A 17,669-nucleotide genomic window follows, 5' to 3' on the forward strand; every position below is an offset into this window, starting at 1 on the left:
GCATCACTAGGAGAAACCCAGGGACCTGGGGCTCCTGACTGCACCCCTGGAGGTGGTCGGGCTTATGTTAGCATTCTGGGTTGGGAGCTTAGAGCTGTGGCTGCCCCTCCCGTGTCCCCTACCTGCTCTGGTGCAGGTTTGTGGGGACCCTCCCCCTACTGCCGTGTGCAGTCCACTTTGGTCCTTGGGTGCCAGCTGCTGGGGAGAGCTGCTGCTCTCTCTCCCTGCCCAAATCAGCCTTCCCCAGGACCCACCAAAATCCCCGGGCACGCCCCATTCTTGCCCTTAAAAGTTCGTATCGTGAACCTGAAAGTTCTTACCAGTATGTGGTCAAGAAGAAAGCTCCAGCCGGCAGCAGCAGGCCACTCAGGCCACCCCCGCCACCATCCTGCCCACCCCCGGCTCTGATGGGGGGCTGGCCGTGCCACATCCTCGAGGCCCGTCCTGGCGGGATCCTTGGGGCCTCCACCCAGCAGAGCCACGGTGAGCCCCAGACCAGCAGCGTTGCGGGAATGCAGGAGTGTCCTGAGCTCCAGGATGGGTCCCGCAGTCCCTGGGACCGGCCCTGCCCGGAGTCTCCCGTCCTCTGAGGACCCAGCGCCCCCTGCTGGCCATCTATCTGCCTGACTCCTGGAGACGCTCTTTCCACCACTTACAGACCCTGCTCCTTGACCTCCCAGGGCTGGGATCAAAACACCTGCTGCCCCCCAGCCCGCCCTGGGGCTCCGAAGGCCCCTCCTTCCTGGAAACCTTGCCTCCTGGCTCCCAAGCTCGCTCGCCCACCCTGCTCCTGTGTCCATACCAGGTTGCTTTGGCCTCCCCTCCCCCAGCCCTGCTCCCTTGGTCCCCACTACATGGTCACTCCCCAGATCTTACCTGCCCCAACACCCCACTCTGCATCCACCTCCTGTCTGTGCCACTCCCTCCCTCCATTTCCTGACCCTGGCGGACCCCCAGCCCCCCTCACACCTCATGGGCTCATCCTTCCCTTCCCCAGGTTCAGTCATAACCTTGAGCTCACCTCTACCTCTCTTGGCTCTTGCTTCTATGTTCTCTCTCAGCCAAGCCTGTCCTCTGCGCCTGGGCAGCTGAAGGGAAACACTGCCCTCCGGGAGTTCCAGAAGGAGCCTCTGGCCGTGGTGAGTCCCCTGTGCCCGCGTTGTCCCCACCTGCTCTCTGGCTCCCCTGCAGTCTCTGCCCCCACCCCCCACCACTTCCTCGGCCCCTCTACTTCATGAGATCCACCCCCCATCTGCCCCCACTGCTGCCCAAACAGCTGACAGCCAGGCCAGCAGGGAGTCCACACTCCCATCTCTGGTCAGCCCTCCACTGTGACCTGGGTCCCACCCTTCTTGGTGACTGAAGGCCACTCCATAATGAGCTGTCCCCTCTTCCCTCTGCAGCCATGCCATGTCAGTCTGTCCCACATGCTGTTATCTGTCCTAAAACACACACACAGGCTGGCACACACACACTCCTCGGGGCCACACTCCTTCCAGGTGTGGCAGTTTTTCTACGTTGCAGCTAAACTCAAAGAGGAGGAGTCACATCTTGCTGTCCCCGCATCCTCTCCGGTGCTCTCCAGAGCCAGCTGTTAGGCTTGTCCAAGGCTCCCGTGGTGTCCAGGTGGCTGAGCCCACTGGTCTCTTCTGGTGCTCCTGGAAGGAACCTGGCCATCAGCAGCACACAACATGGTCCCTCGTCTCTCCTCCACACTGTCCTCATGTGGCTGCCGGGACACCCCCCCATCCTGGGCTCCTTCTGCCCTGCTGGCCGCTCCTCCCCACTCTCAGACCCCAAACACTGGCGCTCGGTCTCCTCTTCTGCACCCATTCCCTGAGGGATGTCACCCAGGATCGTGGCTTTCAACAGTGTTCAAGCCAAAGACTCCAGCTGACTGTTGCCACCTAGTGCTCTCCCCTGACTCTCAGACTCATTGTTCCACCCCTCCCTGTGCCACCTCTGGAGGAACCAATAGGCATCTTAGGCTCAACATGTCCAAAACAGGACCTTTGACCTTCTGATCCCAAACCTGCTCCCTCCCCAGCTGCCTGTCTTATTTTATGACAACACAGACCCCTACCTGCAACGGCTCGACCTGAACCCCACACCCACACACAGTGTGGGGGAAGTGCTATTGGCCTGCCTTCCAGAACCCACTCCTTTCTCACCACTCCTCGGCTGGCCAGCACCGGCTGGGCTGCCCTCCGCTCTGGCCTGCACCATTGCCATCGCCTCCTACCTGCTCTCCTGCTTCTGCCCCTCCTCCCTTCCCAACTCGCCAGCTAGGGCCATCCTGTTAAAATGAATGTCAGGTCGTGTCAGATGCTCCACGGCATCCTCCTCCTGCAGAGTCAGCCTCCCAAGTCCTTAGGAGACCCACTGGCTCTTTGCAATCCTCACACCTGTGCTTCATCTCTGACCACTCTTCTCTGCCCCTCCATTCCAGCGACCCTCGCTTTTTTCGTGAACACACCAGCCTCAGGACCTTTGCACAGGCTGTTCTCTGCCCGAAACACTCATTCCCCAGATATTCTCCACACTGTGGGCAGAAGGGTAGTCCCCAAAGATGTTCACATCTTAATCTCCATAACTGATGAGTATGCTAACCTCACAGCAAAGGGGACTTTGTAGATGTGAGTAAATTAAGAACCTCGAGATGGGGAGATTATTATCCTGGATTATCCAGGTGGGTCCCATGCAATCACAAAGGTCCTCATGAGAGGAGGCAGGAGTGTCAGGGTCAGACCGAGGGATCTGAAGGTCCGCCACTGCTGGCTTTGAGGATGGAGGAGCCGTGAATCAAGGAATGTGACAGCTTCTAGGACTGAGATGTCACTGTGCCTTCTCTGACACACAGACAGGGAAACTGAGGTCCCAGAGGGTCAGGAAGTGCCTGGACTCTTTCCCTTGTGGGGCTCTCTTGCCTTTTGGGCTCCTTGGCCTGATGTCCCCAGTTCACTCTCCTTACTGCACCCTGGAGGCCTCAAATGTCTCCACCCCTGGGTGCTGGGTGTCCTCAGGAGCCAAACTGGGGTCAGCTGTCCAGGCAGCTGGGGTGTGCCGTAGCTCCGCCTGGTGTCTTCCACTGAGCCTTGCAGGTGCTTCGGCCACCTGTGCCCCAGGCATGGGAGACCAATGCTGTCTGGTGAAAGGGTGTGTCCCCCAATGCCCGGGGCTCTGAGCTCTCCTGGGAGGTGGGTGGTATTACCTTTGGGAGAGGAAAGGGAGCCGACCAGCGCCCCTCCAGAGCTCCGTGCTGGATTATGTGGCACCTTCCAGAGTCCCTTTCTCAGATGAGAATAAGAGTGACTGTTAACCCTAAAAACACAGCAGCCAGTTGTCACCAGCAAAGCGAGCTTACTTGGGAAGGGCACAGCCCCTGAGACCCCCACCTGCGCACGAATCACAAACACGGCTGGCAGCCAAGGGGCGGCGCCTGCTTATATATCCCCACGGGGGAGGCGGGGCTGCTCTGGACAGAAGCCCATTGGAGGAGACCCGAGCGGCTGCTTCTCATTGGCTAAGCGGTAAGGCCTCTCATTGGCTGGGCTGTTGCTGGAGGAAGAGATACACCTGTGTCTTCGCGTTGGGTGGGCAATTGGGGCCCATGGTCCCTGCTGGCCTCCGGGCACACAACGGGCTCCTTTATTCCTTTTCTGGCCATCATCCTGCCTGTGGGGTAGGGGTAGGAATGGGAAGGGCCCCAAGGAGGCCAGTGCCTGGAGATGCCCCCATAATGGGGCCCAGGAAATGCACTTCCCTGGGGACACACCATCGTTCCCACATGGCCCCCTTCAACACCCCTGCCTAAGGCCAGACCTGTCCCACTCAGAGGACACTCTGCACAGGCTTCCCACTGCCTGAACTCCTGGGTTGGGTCGGGTCCCCACCTACCTCCCCCTGGGCGGAAGGGGGCAGGGCTCTTGGCTCCTCAGCAGGTGACCACACTGCCCACACACTGGGTCAGGAGCCAAATCAACTCGGGAAACGGGGCTTGTTTTTTAAAATGTTTATTTTAAAACATGAAACCCAAGCTGAATAGAAACCACAGAAATTACATTGACGAGATTTTTAGTTATCTGCCAAGAAAAATAAAGCCCCCAAAGAAATAAAAATCAAACCCCAAACCCAGTTAAAAATCAAAAACAAAAAATTAAAAAACACAGCGACAGCACATACAGCCATGGCCCTACAGAGGTTGGAGGAAGATGCTGGAAGAAGATGCCGAGTGGTTCAGGCCTCAGTACCCCCTTCCCGCTCAGGGCCCTAAATCACACTGGGGAATGGGTACCAGGGCTGGGAGGGGAATTGGAAGGGTTGGAGTCTTAACAAAATTATATTGACTTATATGTTATATGTAACAAAATGGTACAGCACACAACCATTATGGTTAAACAGAAGGCCCTGGCCCCTTGGTAGGGGCCCAGGGAGGCTACCCACCTCCCACAGGGCTGGGCAGGGGTCCCGGGTACCGCGGGAAATGGTGCTTGGGCTGGAATTGCATAGTGAGATGGGGTGGGTGGATGCTGGCCCAGATGTCCCGGCTGGCCCCTGCCTACTTGCCCAGCCTGTCCGGGCCTGGGAGCCAGCTGGACCCTCTGAGGCTCCAAGGCCCCTGGTGGTCCTCCCTCCCACCTGCCACCCACTTTGTCAAGGGCCGCCCCCCAGATGCAGGGCCTGCAGGGAGCGAGGCCGGGGAGGGATGTGGACAGGTCACTGGGATGGGGGGGAAGGGGACCCTGAAAACTCAGAAAGAAAACCAATGGCGGGACCTGTTCCCCTCCAGACTGAGGCTTGGGTTTGAACCCCCGCTGATGATTCTCCTTTTCCTTTATTCAACCTCGGTGAGTAGAAGGAACTCGATGAAGTCACAGACGGGGCAGGCACACACGCATACGACGCACGGTGGGGACTCCCAGGACGGCCGAGGTCCACAGCCTGTCCAGGCAGCGCCCGCCTCTCATGCTATGTACATTCACATTGCGGGCGGCCTTTGAGGGCCGCGGGCAGCCTTTGTGCTTCTGAGCAGCGACAGAGCGCACGGCAGGGACCAGGCAGGACTGCTGGGGCCTCCCTCCTGACGCCGGGCCAGGGACGCTCTCGCCACTGGTGGAGCCCGGAGGGAGCACTGGGCAGGCCTGCCGTGGGGGCCCAGCGCAATGGCCGGGGAGGCCTGGGGCACACAGGGCCCTGCGGTGAGGTTTGGCCACGCCCACGGGCTCAGATGCAAGGCTCAGGGCCCCAGGCCCACCTGGGGCACCCCGTGTTTGCTTGCTCACTCCCCTCCTTTCCCAGGGGCGGAGGTGGCCCCAGGAGTGGGGCAGATGTGGCCTGGCCCCCAGCCCACCTGCCCTTTTGGTCCCAGATACCAGCACAGAGAAAGGATCGTGGAGGAGGGGCAGGTGGCATCTCCCCAGGCCTGTCCCAGGGAAGGGCACTGTCCCGCTCTGGAAGGAAGAGCCCACATGCCCGTAGGCGGCCTGGCCAGTTGCCTGCTTCCCACTGGAGGACCCTGGCCCGGGCCCTCCCTCATGGCTGCTGGCTGGTGCTCCGCAGCCCCTGGCCTGACACACAGGCCAGAGCCTCTCTGTTTCAGGCTGGCCAGGCCAGGGCTGAGACTGGCAGGGGACTTCCCATCCTGACTTGCCGGTGGCACACCCTCCACGGCAGGAAACACAGCAAACATTGTACACTAAAGCCAAAGCACCTTAGGGAAGCCTTGCTCCCACTTCACAGGTAGGAAGAATGAGGCCGCAGGGACCTCGGTCCTACAGCCCAAGGGACATTGGTTCCCAAGGACACAGTCGTCCTGGGGCAGCACCTGCCCAGGGACAGGTCTCCAGGCTTTCAGGCTGCCTGTCAGTCTACAGCCCTTCCCCAGCAGCACCCCAAGAAGAAAACGGCTACTCCAGCCCGACTCCCAGCCGGTTGTCCTAGGCTCACCTCTGGCCTGGACTAGGGGTTACATGTTTCGGCTTGGGGTCGGCCAGGGGCGCTCGCAGAGGTGAGGTTAGTGGTTAGTCCCAAGAGGGGTGGCAGGGGCCGAGGGCACATTCACAGCCAGCTCGGGTCCAGCCCCAAGGCCGGACTCGGGACACTGCGCCTGTCCTGGACAGAGAGGGAGCTGACAAGGGAGCGCTGCTCGGCCCGCAGCCCCGCCTGCCCTAGGATGACAAATGTGGTTAGTGCAAAAATGAACCGGACGAGCTGCCAAGTCCTGGGGTGAGGGAGGGGTTTGGCACCAAGAACATGGCCAGCCCTGGGGGGTGCAGCCTGGGCTCGGCGTGGCACCTGCCGTCCTCCTGCCGCTGTGGACGGCTGGGCTCCACGGGCAGGGTGGGCGCTAGGGGAGAGAGCGGTGCTGGGTGGGAGGCAGAGAAATGGGGGCCTCCCCAGGAGGCTTCTGGCAACCGGCAGGAGGGGGCCTGTGGTCAGGTGGAGTGAGAGAAAGAGGAGCTCCCCGGGAACTTCCTGCACAGGAGCCTACCGGGCAGGTGCACGCCGAGGCCCCTCCAGCTCCCTGGCGCAGAGGGGGTGCTGCACAGCCTGTGAACCAAGTGACGCACAGAAGCCTTGAGGGCGCAGGAGAAGCATCGGAGCTGTGGAAGGGAGAGAGCAGGCTGGGGCGTGAGCCGAGATGGGGGTCCGCAGGGTTGGCGTGCTGCACAGTGTCGGGGACACAGCACTGAGCTCAGCCCCGAGCAGGGCTCGGCGAACCCAGATCCTCAGAGGTGGAGGGGTGTGGGGAGTGAGGGCTGGAGGGCCCAGCATTGGTGGCATCGCTGCCCTGGTCCGGGTGCATGACCCGAGGAGAGCTCCTGCATCTCCAGGCCCCTGTGGGAAGGGGAGGGGAGGGCGAGCGGCCGCGAGGGTGCCTGCAGCAGGCCTGGTGAAGGTGCGGAGGGTCCGGCGGGTGGTCACGGGTGTAAGCGGCAGTGCTGGCACAGGGAGGAGCAGGGCGATTGGCACGTGGGCGGGTGGCCGGCCGGGGCTGTCTAGTGGCCGCTGCCGCTGGAGTCGGGGCGAGGCTGGCTGGTGGCGAGGTATTTGGCTCTCATGCTGGAGGTGTACTGGAGGGAGATAAGGGGAAGAGGGGGTCAGCAGGGCGTCGGACGTGGCCTGTGGGCCTTGGTGAGCCGAGCCAGAAGCACCCCTGCGGGCAGGACAGGATGGGAGTGGCACGGCTGGCGGAGCCCTGGCAGAGGGGCTCAGAGGAGCCGGCTGGCCCGTGAGCAGAGGGACAGCCCCTGCGCCCCAGGCTCAGGATGGGGACCAGCGTCCTCTTCTGGCAACAGGAGCACACTCAGGCATCTGGGCCCCCGGCCAGGCAGAGCTCAGCCCTACAAAGAGGCAGCATTTGGAGGCTCCCCAGCCGCACCCCCAGGTGCCCAGGACCTGCGGCCACAGGCAGGTTGCCCTCAACGGCTGGGCTGAGGGGACGTGGTGAGGCCTCCTCTCCGAGCAAGATCCTGATCGAGGAGAGCATCATGCAAAGGCGGAGTCAGGTTATGTTCGAGAAAGGGTCAGGCGGTCCCCGAGGGCCCAGACAGGCAGGGCCATGGGCCACAGGAACAGGGAGGACCCACGGCTACACTCTGCCCTGTCACCTGGGGAAAGGAGGGCCCCTCAGGCCGGGGTGATGCTGCTGCCTGCTCAGGAAGGGAACAAAGCGCGCATCCTCCCAGCTCACGGACGCAAGAACGGACGCAAGGATGGAGGTGGTGGGGGAGGTGAGGCAGGTGGGGGAGGGCAAGGGCTGCTTGGCTACCCTCGTCCAACCTGAAGCACGAGGGTCTCGATGTATGTGTGGGGTCCACAGGGAAAGACACAGAGGAGGCGGGTGTTACAGCCACAAGCCCAACGGGGTGTGGATGAGGGCCATGCCCCAGGCTGCTGGTGGTAGAGAGCGTGGCAGGCTGACCCCGCGCCTCAGTCTCCGCACCACGGCCCCTAGCTCAGGAGGGACAACGCTCCCCGGACCTGACAGCCCTCCTGGAACTCCTGGTAGGGAAGAAGGTCATGAGTGCCGGTGGGCCGGCCAGGACATTGTCGGAAGGAGGAGCAGTGGGCACCAGGGAGCCATGTCATTCCACGGACATGCAGCAGGGGGTGGGCGCAGCACCCCAGGCCCCTGAAGGAGCCCAAGCAGGCGGGCACAGACATGTGGGGTCGGCTGGGAACAGCTTGCACGCTTGCCTGCATGCACCTGTGTGTACTTTTGAACATGCAGGGTGGCCCCTCAAGGGCCGGGCCTGCTGGCCGCACCCCCAGGGGTTAGCTCACTGAGCCTAGGGCCCAGGTGCAGGCACGCCCTCGGGCCTGGGCAGATGGTCTCCTTGCTGGGAAGCAATTAAGAGGGCTGGGAGCAGCTGCAGCTGGGCCAGGGGTAGGGAAGGGGCTCACGGCCCAAGGCCAGCATGAAGTCTCTGGCGGGGCTGGTGGCTGACAAGTCTGCAGGCCTGTAAGGACCCAGAGCTGGCCCAGCGGGTGCCTGGCTGAGACGGCCCTGCTGTGGGGCAGCAATCAGCAGAGAGCACGCGGCAGGCGGTGCAGGGAGGGGCACCTGGGGGGTCAGTACCTGTCACTCTGAGGGCACGGCCACCACAGCGTTCAGGCACTATCCATGGGCTTAAACTGCCAGCCCGCGTGGCTGCCAGAGTCCAGGGCCGCCAGATAGCGCTAGGAGGGCCCGGGGTGGGAGGGGTGCAGGAGAGAGAGAGAGAAGAGAGAGGGCGGCCTGAACGCCAGACTGTTGGGGCTGGGGCAGGGGAGGGGATGGAGCAGAGTGGCGATGGGGAGGGCCGCTGGAGCAGGACGATGGCTTGCAAGCCCACACAGCTCCTGGCACCTGGGGCCACTGCACAGACCTATTTCTGAAGGTGGGTGAGCTTCAGCTTCTCTGGCCCTGTCCTTTGCAGCCCATCACCTCCAGGAAGGCCACCAGGGCCCCTGTCAGTCAGCAAACTCCTTCTCTTTTGCACCAAACCAACCTGTCCCCTCTTTTCTGTTTCAACCCTGAGGCCAGAGGGGACACTGGCTAGAAGAGCCTGAGGCTAAATTCTTTGCTGAGTTCAGGAAGTCCGTGGAGGAAATGAAAGGAAGTGGAACAGACTGGGGAAGGAGAGCCAGGGCCCCTTAGGGTCAAGCTGACCCACCAGGTAGCCAGCCCCCAGCTGCCCACTCTGACCCCAGGGCACCTCCAGCACCACCATGTCCTGGGGCCAGATGTCCACTGGAGAGCCCCGGCTCAGGAGACCCCTCACTCCGGCGCTGGGGGCTCACAGCAGCAGCCCCTGGGGCCACACTGAGCAGGAGAGTGACACCAGACCCCAAGGCAGCAGGGCGCCCCCCTCAGGCCTGCCCCCCACCCACCAGGCCTGGGACTTACTGAGGGCGGCGGGGACTCGCGCCCGATGAGGGGGGTGTTCTCACAGCGTGGATTCTGGAAGTTGGCGTTCTGGCTCCTGCGGTGTGGGGAGAGGGGCCGTGAGTGGCTCCAGCCTCGGCAGTCCCAGCGCTGGTCAGAGGCCACTCTGGAGCCAGGTGGACCCCATGTCCACCCTGCTCTGCCTGGCAGCCTCTGGCCCTGGGCGTTCTCATTGCCTCCCTGCATGTGGCCCACAGTCAAGTGCCTGGGGTGCCCGTGATCTTGGCAGAGTAACCAGAGCTCAGTGGCCCACCTGCCTGCCTCAGCCCCACTGGAGCCCACCCCCAGCCTGGAAGCCTGCCCGCCACATGGCTGGCCCCAGGCCCTCCACCACGGCACCCTCACACCCTAGACACAGGGCCTCCATCTGACCGAGTGGCCTCACTGTTGTGGCCACAACACAGGTTTGCCTGGATGACCCCCCACCAAGCCCTGGCAGCCCCAGTGGGGGGCCCAGCTCTGATGTGACCCCGCTGTCTTGAGGCCCCTGCCCCGGCACCCCCACAGCTTCTTGGCTGTATTGGGCACTCTGAGCTCCACACGCCTACCCCAGGGCCCAGGTCTGCCTGGCTCTGCTCCCTCACCTCCAGCTCCGGATGCTACTCACATGTACTCGGTAACAGGGGCATTGCTGACGGTGTGGGCCGCAGCTGGAATGCTGGTCTCACTGCCATAGCTGCTGCCACAGCTGTACAGGCTCGGCATGTGGACACGGTAGAGGCTGTCGTGTGTCTGCCTTGGCCCTGGGGCCGCTTCCTCCTCCCCATCCTCGTCAGGGCCTCTGCAAGGAGGGACACCCGGCACAGGTTCACACCCTGGCCCAGGGCAGCCAGCCAGGACACCTGAGTGGGGTCAGCTTGGATGTAGATATACCTTGTTCCAATCCTGGCTTGGGTCACAGATGGCCTATGGCACTGTGGGCAAGTCACCCTGGCTTCGTCCTCTGTGAGTCGGGGGTACCAAGGGCCCTGACCTTCAGCCTGTGCACAGGGATGCTGTCTGCCTTGAGGGAAAGGGAGTGCAGTGCCTCCTTGGGGGCAGAAGCGGTTGGGGGCCTGGAGGTAGGGGTGCCCTCTTCTGGCCCTGCAGGTCCCAGCCTGCACCTCTGGGTGGCCTGAGCCCAATCCTCCTGCTCTGCTGTGCTCTGGCTTTCTATCCTCTCTGCTCAGGCTACTGCAGAGCGAGGCAAGAAGCTGGAGCTAGGCCTTGGGCATGCTCAAGGATCTTCATGAACTGCCTGTTCCCAGGTCAGATTTATGGCCAGGCTGCCTGGTGGTGATGGCACAGGTTAGCCAGGCCTGGGTTCACGTCCCACCTCCCAACCACCAGCTGGGTCACCTTGAGCAGAGGGCCTTCCTCTCTGGGCCCCTTGCAGTGAGATAAACAGAATAGGGGTAGCAACTGGTTGAGGGTCAATTACCAGCCAAGCCCAAGGGTGGGCCCTTACACGCAATGGTTCATCTAGTGTCTACCTGACTCCAAGAAGGGTATACTCTTACAACCCCCATTTTACAGTTAAGGAAATGGAGGTCCAGAGTGGCTAAGCGACTTGCCCATGGTCACTCAATAAGCAAAGGCAGAACCAGGATCTGAATCCAGGCCATGTGGTTCCAGGTCTGTTCTCTTAGCCACTTCCCTAGAGCTGCCATCTTTAGTATTTCTGCCACCATCACTACCAGATTCCTCACTGCTACCACCACCACCACCACCATCACCATCATCATCATCATCACCATCACTATCATCATTATCACTACCACCACCATCACCGTCATCATGACCATCAACACCATCACTACCACCATCACTACCATCCCCAGCACCATCATCACCATCATCATCACTACCATCATCATCATCATCATTGCCATCATCATCATCATCATTATTACCACCACCATCATTATCACCATCACCTTCATCATCATGATCACCAACACCACCACTGACAGCATCACTACAGAATACAACAGAGTAGAAATCCAGACAGAAGGAAGAGATCTGAGCTGAGCTACTTGTTATCAGAGCTGGGCCACCAAGAAGCAGTCACAGCCCAATAGGAAGTCACAGCCCAATAGGAGTTGGTAAGTCTGGGAGATCAAGTGTAAGGGCCCAAGCAAGGGAAGGGGCCTGGCTCCTCCATATACCATTCAACTCAGTGCTGATCAGGGGGACTGAGGCAGGGGCTGCCAGGACCCCCACATCAAAGATCAGGACATAACAGCCCCATAGGAGGTAGCTGCCATCCTGGTCACCCAGCTGAATGGGCCACGAAGGCCACAGCCACCTGGACCCTCCCTGTAGAAGCTGCAGGTCCCTGTAGCTGGATAGCTGCTTTTTCCACCCACAAGCCCTGCACATGTGCACCCAGGGGCACGGAGACGGACAAGACATTGTGAGGAGAGCCGGGCAGAAGAGTGGAGGGGCATGATGCACGGAGCCAGCACTAGCAGGCAGGAGACCTGGCTCCACTTGCCTGCTCTGGTCTTGTATGTCACCTGGGCTGGGAGCTCCTCTAGACTTAGTTTTCCATCTGTGAAACGGGGCTACTCCCCTCGGACTTGCCAGCCTCAGAGCGCTACAGAGGCTTACAGAGTGTCAGGAGGTGAGGAAGCATTTGTTCCTGTCCCTGGGGACTAAGACATGGGTGTCCGGAAGGCACGTCCCTAAAACACCTTCCATGCCATATGGCCTGGGGCAAGCGCTGAGTCCCTCACCTTTTCTGCTGCCAAGTGTGGGGGACACTGCAGACGATGGAGCTGAACATGAGGGCTGTGACGAAGGAGAAGAGGGCCAGGTAGATGAGGCCCTCCACGCCGTCATAACAAAAGCCCGTCAGGGCCTGCACGTAGTCCTGAGGCCAGACGGCACGGGGACAGCACGGCCCACAGAGACCAAGAGAGAGACGGGGAAGGGAGGGTGAGATGAGACATGCCAGAGCCTCAGTCCAGCCCGCTCCTGGCAGCCTGGACCCCGCTGGCTCCAGTCTGGGCTTTGGACCCACCAGCCCTTGGTGAGCTCCCATTCTAAGTCCCCATCCCCCAATTGTTCCTCTCTGCTCCCTGCTGTTCCCCCAACACCCCAGCTTCTTCCTCTGCACCCCCTCAGCTACACCCTCTGCCCTCCACCCCCAGCTGCTTTCTTCTGTTCCCCCAACACCTCAGCTGCAACCCTGTCCCCAGCTGCTCCCTTCTACCCCCACCCCCCTAGCTACTCCTCCTGCCGCACATCGCCCCCCAGCTGTTCCCCCTGCACCCTCTCAAGAGGCTGGCTCTCACCAGATGCAGGCTACGGCAGTCCACCAGGGCAGTAAGATGCTGCAGGTTCACCTCTGTGCCGTTCAGCACCTCCTGGACTCGGAGCAGGGGATCCTGGAGGGACACATAGCACACAGGGTCAGTACCACGGTCGAGAGGGGGCACTCGAGCCAGGCACAGGTCCCCTGAGAGCCCTCCGGTGCCTGTCCACCCACACCCTGCTGTCAAGACCACCCTTGACCCTGCAGTCTTGGCACACGGACCCTGGTCTTCTAGAAACGACAGCAGTAGTCTGGGTCCTGGGCTCAGGGGCACTGCTGAGGACATGAGTGTAGTGGGCAAAGTGAGACCCACCAATGCCTGTCAGAAGGGGAGCAGCGGCAAATACCCATTTATCTCCTGATGGGGGCCCTGGTGTTTTAAAAATTCTACTTTAAGGGACAGTTAAAGGGAAATTTTTCATGATATTTCAGGTGACAAAACATCATCCAAATGCTCTGTATAGCTGGATGCTGTAGTGTGCGTGTGTGCATCTGTGCATCTGTGTGTCTACGGGCACCGCTGTGCACACCCTCTCCATGGAATGATGACCTCCCAGAAACCCTCCAGGGCGGATAGGGTTCCTCCAATACCAGCCACAGGACCCAACACTGCAGGTTACGGTGTGTATTCTAAGGGCGCCCTGTGATTCTGAAATGGGCCTCAGAATGACCTAACTCACTGTTAGGGGCTGAATTGCGTCCTCTCACCCCCTCCCCAGATTCATACATTGCATTCCTAACCCTGAATACCTCACAATGGGACTATTTGGTGGTGGGGTCTTTCAGGAGGTAATTAAGGTAAGAGCGGGTCATCAGGGGGACCCTAACCCCACAGGACAGAGGTCTTGTAAGAGGAAGGGGTCAGGGCACAGACATGTGCAGAGGGACAGCCACGCGGGGACACAGGGAAAACAAGGCGTCCACATACCACGGAGAGAGGCTGCGAGAGAAGCCAGCCCAGCCTGAGCCTGGTCTTGATCACCCCGACTTGCAGCCTTAGCATGTAAGGAAGTAAATCCCTGTGGTCTACACCCCCTGTGCGTGGTACTCCCACACAGCACACAGCACACCCACATACCCACTCACCCACTCACAAAACACCTAGAGGATGCCCTGGCCCTGACAGAAACAAGAAAGAAAAGGAAGGAGTTTTAATGTATGTATGTATATGTGCATCTTTTTAACTTAAATTCAGTGAAGTTTGTTGCAGAAGGTCCAGCCGGTCACAAGAGAAGTCTGAGAGGTCAGCAGTGCGCATGGGTGGTGCCCAACCCACTTGGCAGTGTGCGCACCAGGCAGGCCCTATAGGATGACCCCCGCAGGCAGACCCCCACAGGCAGACCCCTGTGGGATGACCCCTGCAGGATGACTACGACAGGGTGACCTCTGTGGGATGACCCCTGCAGGCAGACCCCCATGGATGATCCTTTGAGGATGACCCCTGCAGGTGGACCCCCATGGATGATCCCCTGAGGATGACCCCTGCAGGCAGACCCCCATGGATGATCCTTTGAGGATGACCCCTGCAGGTGGACCCCCATGGATGATCCCCTGAGGATGACCCCTGCAGGCAGACCCCCATGGATGATCCTTTGAGGATGACCCCTGCAGGTGGACCCCCATGGGATGATCCTGAGGATGACCCCTGCAGGTGGACCCCCATGGATGATCCCCTGAGGATGACCCCTGCAGGTGGACCCCCATGGGATGATCCCCTGAGGATGACCCCTGCAGGTGGACCCCCAAGGGATGATCCCCTGAGGATGACCCCTGCAGGCGGACCCCCATGGATGATCCCCTGAGGATGACTCCTATGGGTGGATCCCCATGGATGATCCCAAGGATGACTCCTGCAGGCGGACCACCGCGGGATGATTCCCACGGGATGACCCCCACAGGCAGACTGGCACCTCCTAGGAGGCTGAGTTTTGTCAGGAGCATGGTAATGGACGGATGTATGGGACCAAGTGCTCAGGCCCCAGAACACCTCAGGGGAAAAGCTGCCACCTCTCCAGTTCCCGGAACAGCCCCCATGGGCCGGGGGTGGACTTCACTTTGTTCCTACATCTGTCCCCATGTTCCCTTGATGTTCTTTTTTTCAAATTCAAAGAGTTTGTATTACTTTTCAAATAAAGAACAGAATTATTTTTAAAAACCTCTCCCAAGCCCCCAGGGCCACAGATGAAGGGGAGGAGGAGAAGCCTCTCCATGGAAGGACTCCCAGCAAGGTCCCAGCACGAGCAGCCTGAGCTGGGGCACCGGGACAGGTGTTGCACTGAGCCCTGCTCACCCTGCCGCCCACTCACCTTGGTGGCCGGGTACTCCCGGGGGACCGTCTTCAGAAGTTCAGCCACAACGTCCTGCATTTCCACCAGCGCCTTGTGGCTGCCAGACAGCTTCTGCTCCACAGAGAGGCAGGCTGATTCAGGAGGGGTGGGGCACTGGCTCCCGGTCCCACGGCCCCACCCACACACAGGTCAGCCAGGTTGAGATGCTTGGGGCTCAGGCCAGCCCCAGGCACTCCACTCTGTGGGCCTAGAGAACAGAGCTCCCCAGTGTCCAGAGATAACACAGATCACCGAAATGATCTTCAGAGCAGGTGGTTTTCAGGACCAGTAGGCCACGCAACCATGTGGAGAGACAGGCAGTGGGCCAAAGCGTTTCCCCCCAAATTTCACCATGACACCTGTCCAGTTATTTCCCTCCCACAATGAGGCATCCCTGAGTCGCCAAAGACAGTTGGATTTGCCCTGCAGGGTGGCCAAGGGCAACCCAAGAAATGAAAGAAACTCCAGGTATTTGGGGGGCATTAAGCAGTCTACCCCAAGGGGCTTACACTAAGGGCATCAGGGCGCCAACCGCAGGGGCAATTAATGAGGTCAATATGGCATTCATCCAGCTGTCCCTGATGGCGCCTTGGGTCCTGGGGTCTACTGAGGTCTGAGAGAGGGACTGGGGGGCTGCGGACATCTGGGCTGTGGGGGTCAGGGCCAGTTTGGCCTTCTGGGGGCAGGAGAAACCTGGGCACTCACCTGCTGGAAGGGGTTAGAGGCACGGGGCGAGCAAGCCAGGTAGTACTGCAGGATGTCTGTGGACAGAGGTCAAGGTGGCTGTGTGAGGCCAGACATCCATGTGTGCTATGCCTGTGTCTATGTGTGTGCCCACATGTGTGCTCACACAGGCACACGTGTGTGGGTGTCCACACTGGTATGTAATTTTGTAGCTCTATATAGGTCTGCATGTGTGTCTGCACACACGTAGACATGTGTGTGACACGCATGTGCATGGGTACGTGCATCTGTCTGTTGTGCCTGTGTGTGTTCGAAGATGTGTGAGAGGGGAGGTGGCTTGCAGAGAGCCCAGGCCCAGGGCCCAGACCCTTCTGCTCCAAGCGGCGTCCCTGCAGCACGCATGATTGCCTTGCGGGGGGCAGCCCTCTTCCTCCCTTCCCTCTGGGGCAGCAGGCAGGGCACCAGGGGTGGACATGGGGTCAGAAGACACCTAGGCATGCATCTGTTCCTGGGTCACCAGGGCAGAATAACAGTTCTTAGGCCAGAACATTACCCCACGGAGGAGGGGATGTGACATGTGTGTTGCAGCCAGGAGGCCTAGGACTCAGGTGGCCTGTCTCCCCATTAAAACATGTCAATTTGGCATCTCACATTTGAAAATGGGGATTCACTTACAATTCTGATTCTGAGAACCCTGGGAGACCCGAGCCTGGCTGGAGCTGGGGGAGAAGCCCTGTCTGCCTGCCCCACCTCCCCCCAGTGGGGTCAGGGCTCTTGCCTGAGGCAGTGATGCTGGCTTTGGAGTTCCAGGCACCTCCCTTCTGGGAGGAGCCCTCTAGTGCCCGGTGCAAGATGGGGACCAGGAGTAGGAGCTTGGGCACAGGGCTTCCCACAGCCCGGGCAGCTTCTCGCACAGCTCCCACACTCCCACACTCCGCCCCTCTGGCCTGGGCTCCCACCCAGCCTGTGTGAAACCCACTTCACTTTGGCCACCTGTAAATGGAGCCAGCACGCTGGCCGTGGTTCTGCCTGGCTCTGGGAGGGGTGGCCTGTGGCTTGCAGGTGGGAGCCCACACTCACTTGAGGTGGGGGCAGCTCGAGCTTGCTAAGGACCTAAGAGTCCTGAGCAGTGAGGACCTGGGGAGGCCAGGGACACTGGTGAGCACAGCAGGCCCACCCCTCCCCCACTGGGGGGCAGACAACCTGCCCTCCAGGGGCCTCCTCGGGCTTGGGTGGAACCAGTTCCTTCAACCAGATAAGCTAAAGCCAGCCCATATTCTCTTCCCTGTGGCTTTCTCAGGCAAAGAGGGGAAGATGGTCCCAAGAGGGCCAGCATTTGAAGGCTACTCAGAACCCCTGTCCCCACGGAGACAGCCCCTCTACCCTTCTCTCAAGGAACACACACAGCAGGGCAAACTGATGAGCTGAGCACCTTCCAGCTCTGGCTGCACCTGAGCCCGAGTCCTGCATGTACCTGCTTCCTGGGATGGCCCAGACCCGCTCCCGGCAACCTCCTCCGTCCGTGGCCCCCGTGGCTCCCATGACGACAGTGGCTCAGGCAGAGAGCAGAGCCCTGGGTTGCTCCCTCCCTACACTCTGCTTCTCCAGGTGCCCCAACATGCTGCCTCACAGCACATCCCCATCCACCTCTTACCCCGCTGGCTGGAGGCATCCTATCTCCTGCCTGGAGGAGTACGACAGCCTCCCTGCCTTCCTACTTGACCTCCTTGGCACTCCAATAGCCCAAAGCAGCTTTTAAAAGGCAATCCAATCCTGGATCAGGTCTCTTCTGGGCTTCCCACCCTCCAACGGACCCCCAGGATTAAGCTCAGATTCCTGTCCTCGACCTTGCCTGCCAGCCTCCCCATCCTCTCCTTTCCCAGGTAGTCTATCTTCTGCCTTACAAACACATTAAGTCTGTCTCTGCCTC

At 60.4% G+C, this 17,669-nt stretch overlaps 1 protein-coding gene across 2 annotated transcripts in view; it reads right to left on the bottom strand.

Moving 5' to 3' along the window:
• Window positions 1–4,816: 4,816 nt before the first annotated feature.
• The window catches only part of TTYH3 (tweety family member 3), a 29,316-nt gene continuing 16,463 nt past the window's right edge, over window positions 4,817–17,669 (bottom strand). Inside the window, exons 8-15 of one of the 2 annotated variants that reach the window (XM_072836794.1) lie at window positions 15,761–15,816; window positions 15,035–15,127; window positions 12,709–12,801; window positions 12,148–12,284; window positions 10,038–10,211; window positions 9,392–9,467; window positions 8,582–8,682; window positions 6,936–7,073 (exon numbers count right to left, since the gene is read on the bottom strand). In XM_072836794.1, the coding sequence (XP_072692895.1) occupies window positions 8,614–8,682; window positions 9,392–9,467; window positions 10,038–10,211; window positions 12,148–12,284; window positions 12,709–12,801; window positions 15,035–15,127; window positions 15,761–15,816 (698 nt within the window). In that variant the 3' untranslated portion in view covers window positions 6,936–7,073; window positions 8,582–8,613. Of the gene's footprint in view, window positions 7,074–8,581; window positions 8,683–9,391; window positions 9,468–10,037; window positions 10,212–12,147; window positions 12,285–12,708; window positions 12,802–15,034; window positions 15,128–15,760; window positions 15,817–17,669 lie in introns of both variants that reach the window. The other variant, XM_072836796.1, reaches the window with a different exon arrangement.

This window comes from Canis lupus, chromosome 8 (genome assembly GCF_048164855.1).
Source record: "Canis lupus baileyi chromosome 8, mCanLup2.hap1, whole genome shotgun sequence".
Lineage (NCBI taxonomy): Eukaryota > Metazoa > Chordata > Mammalia > Carnivora > Canidae > Canis > Canis lupus.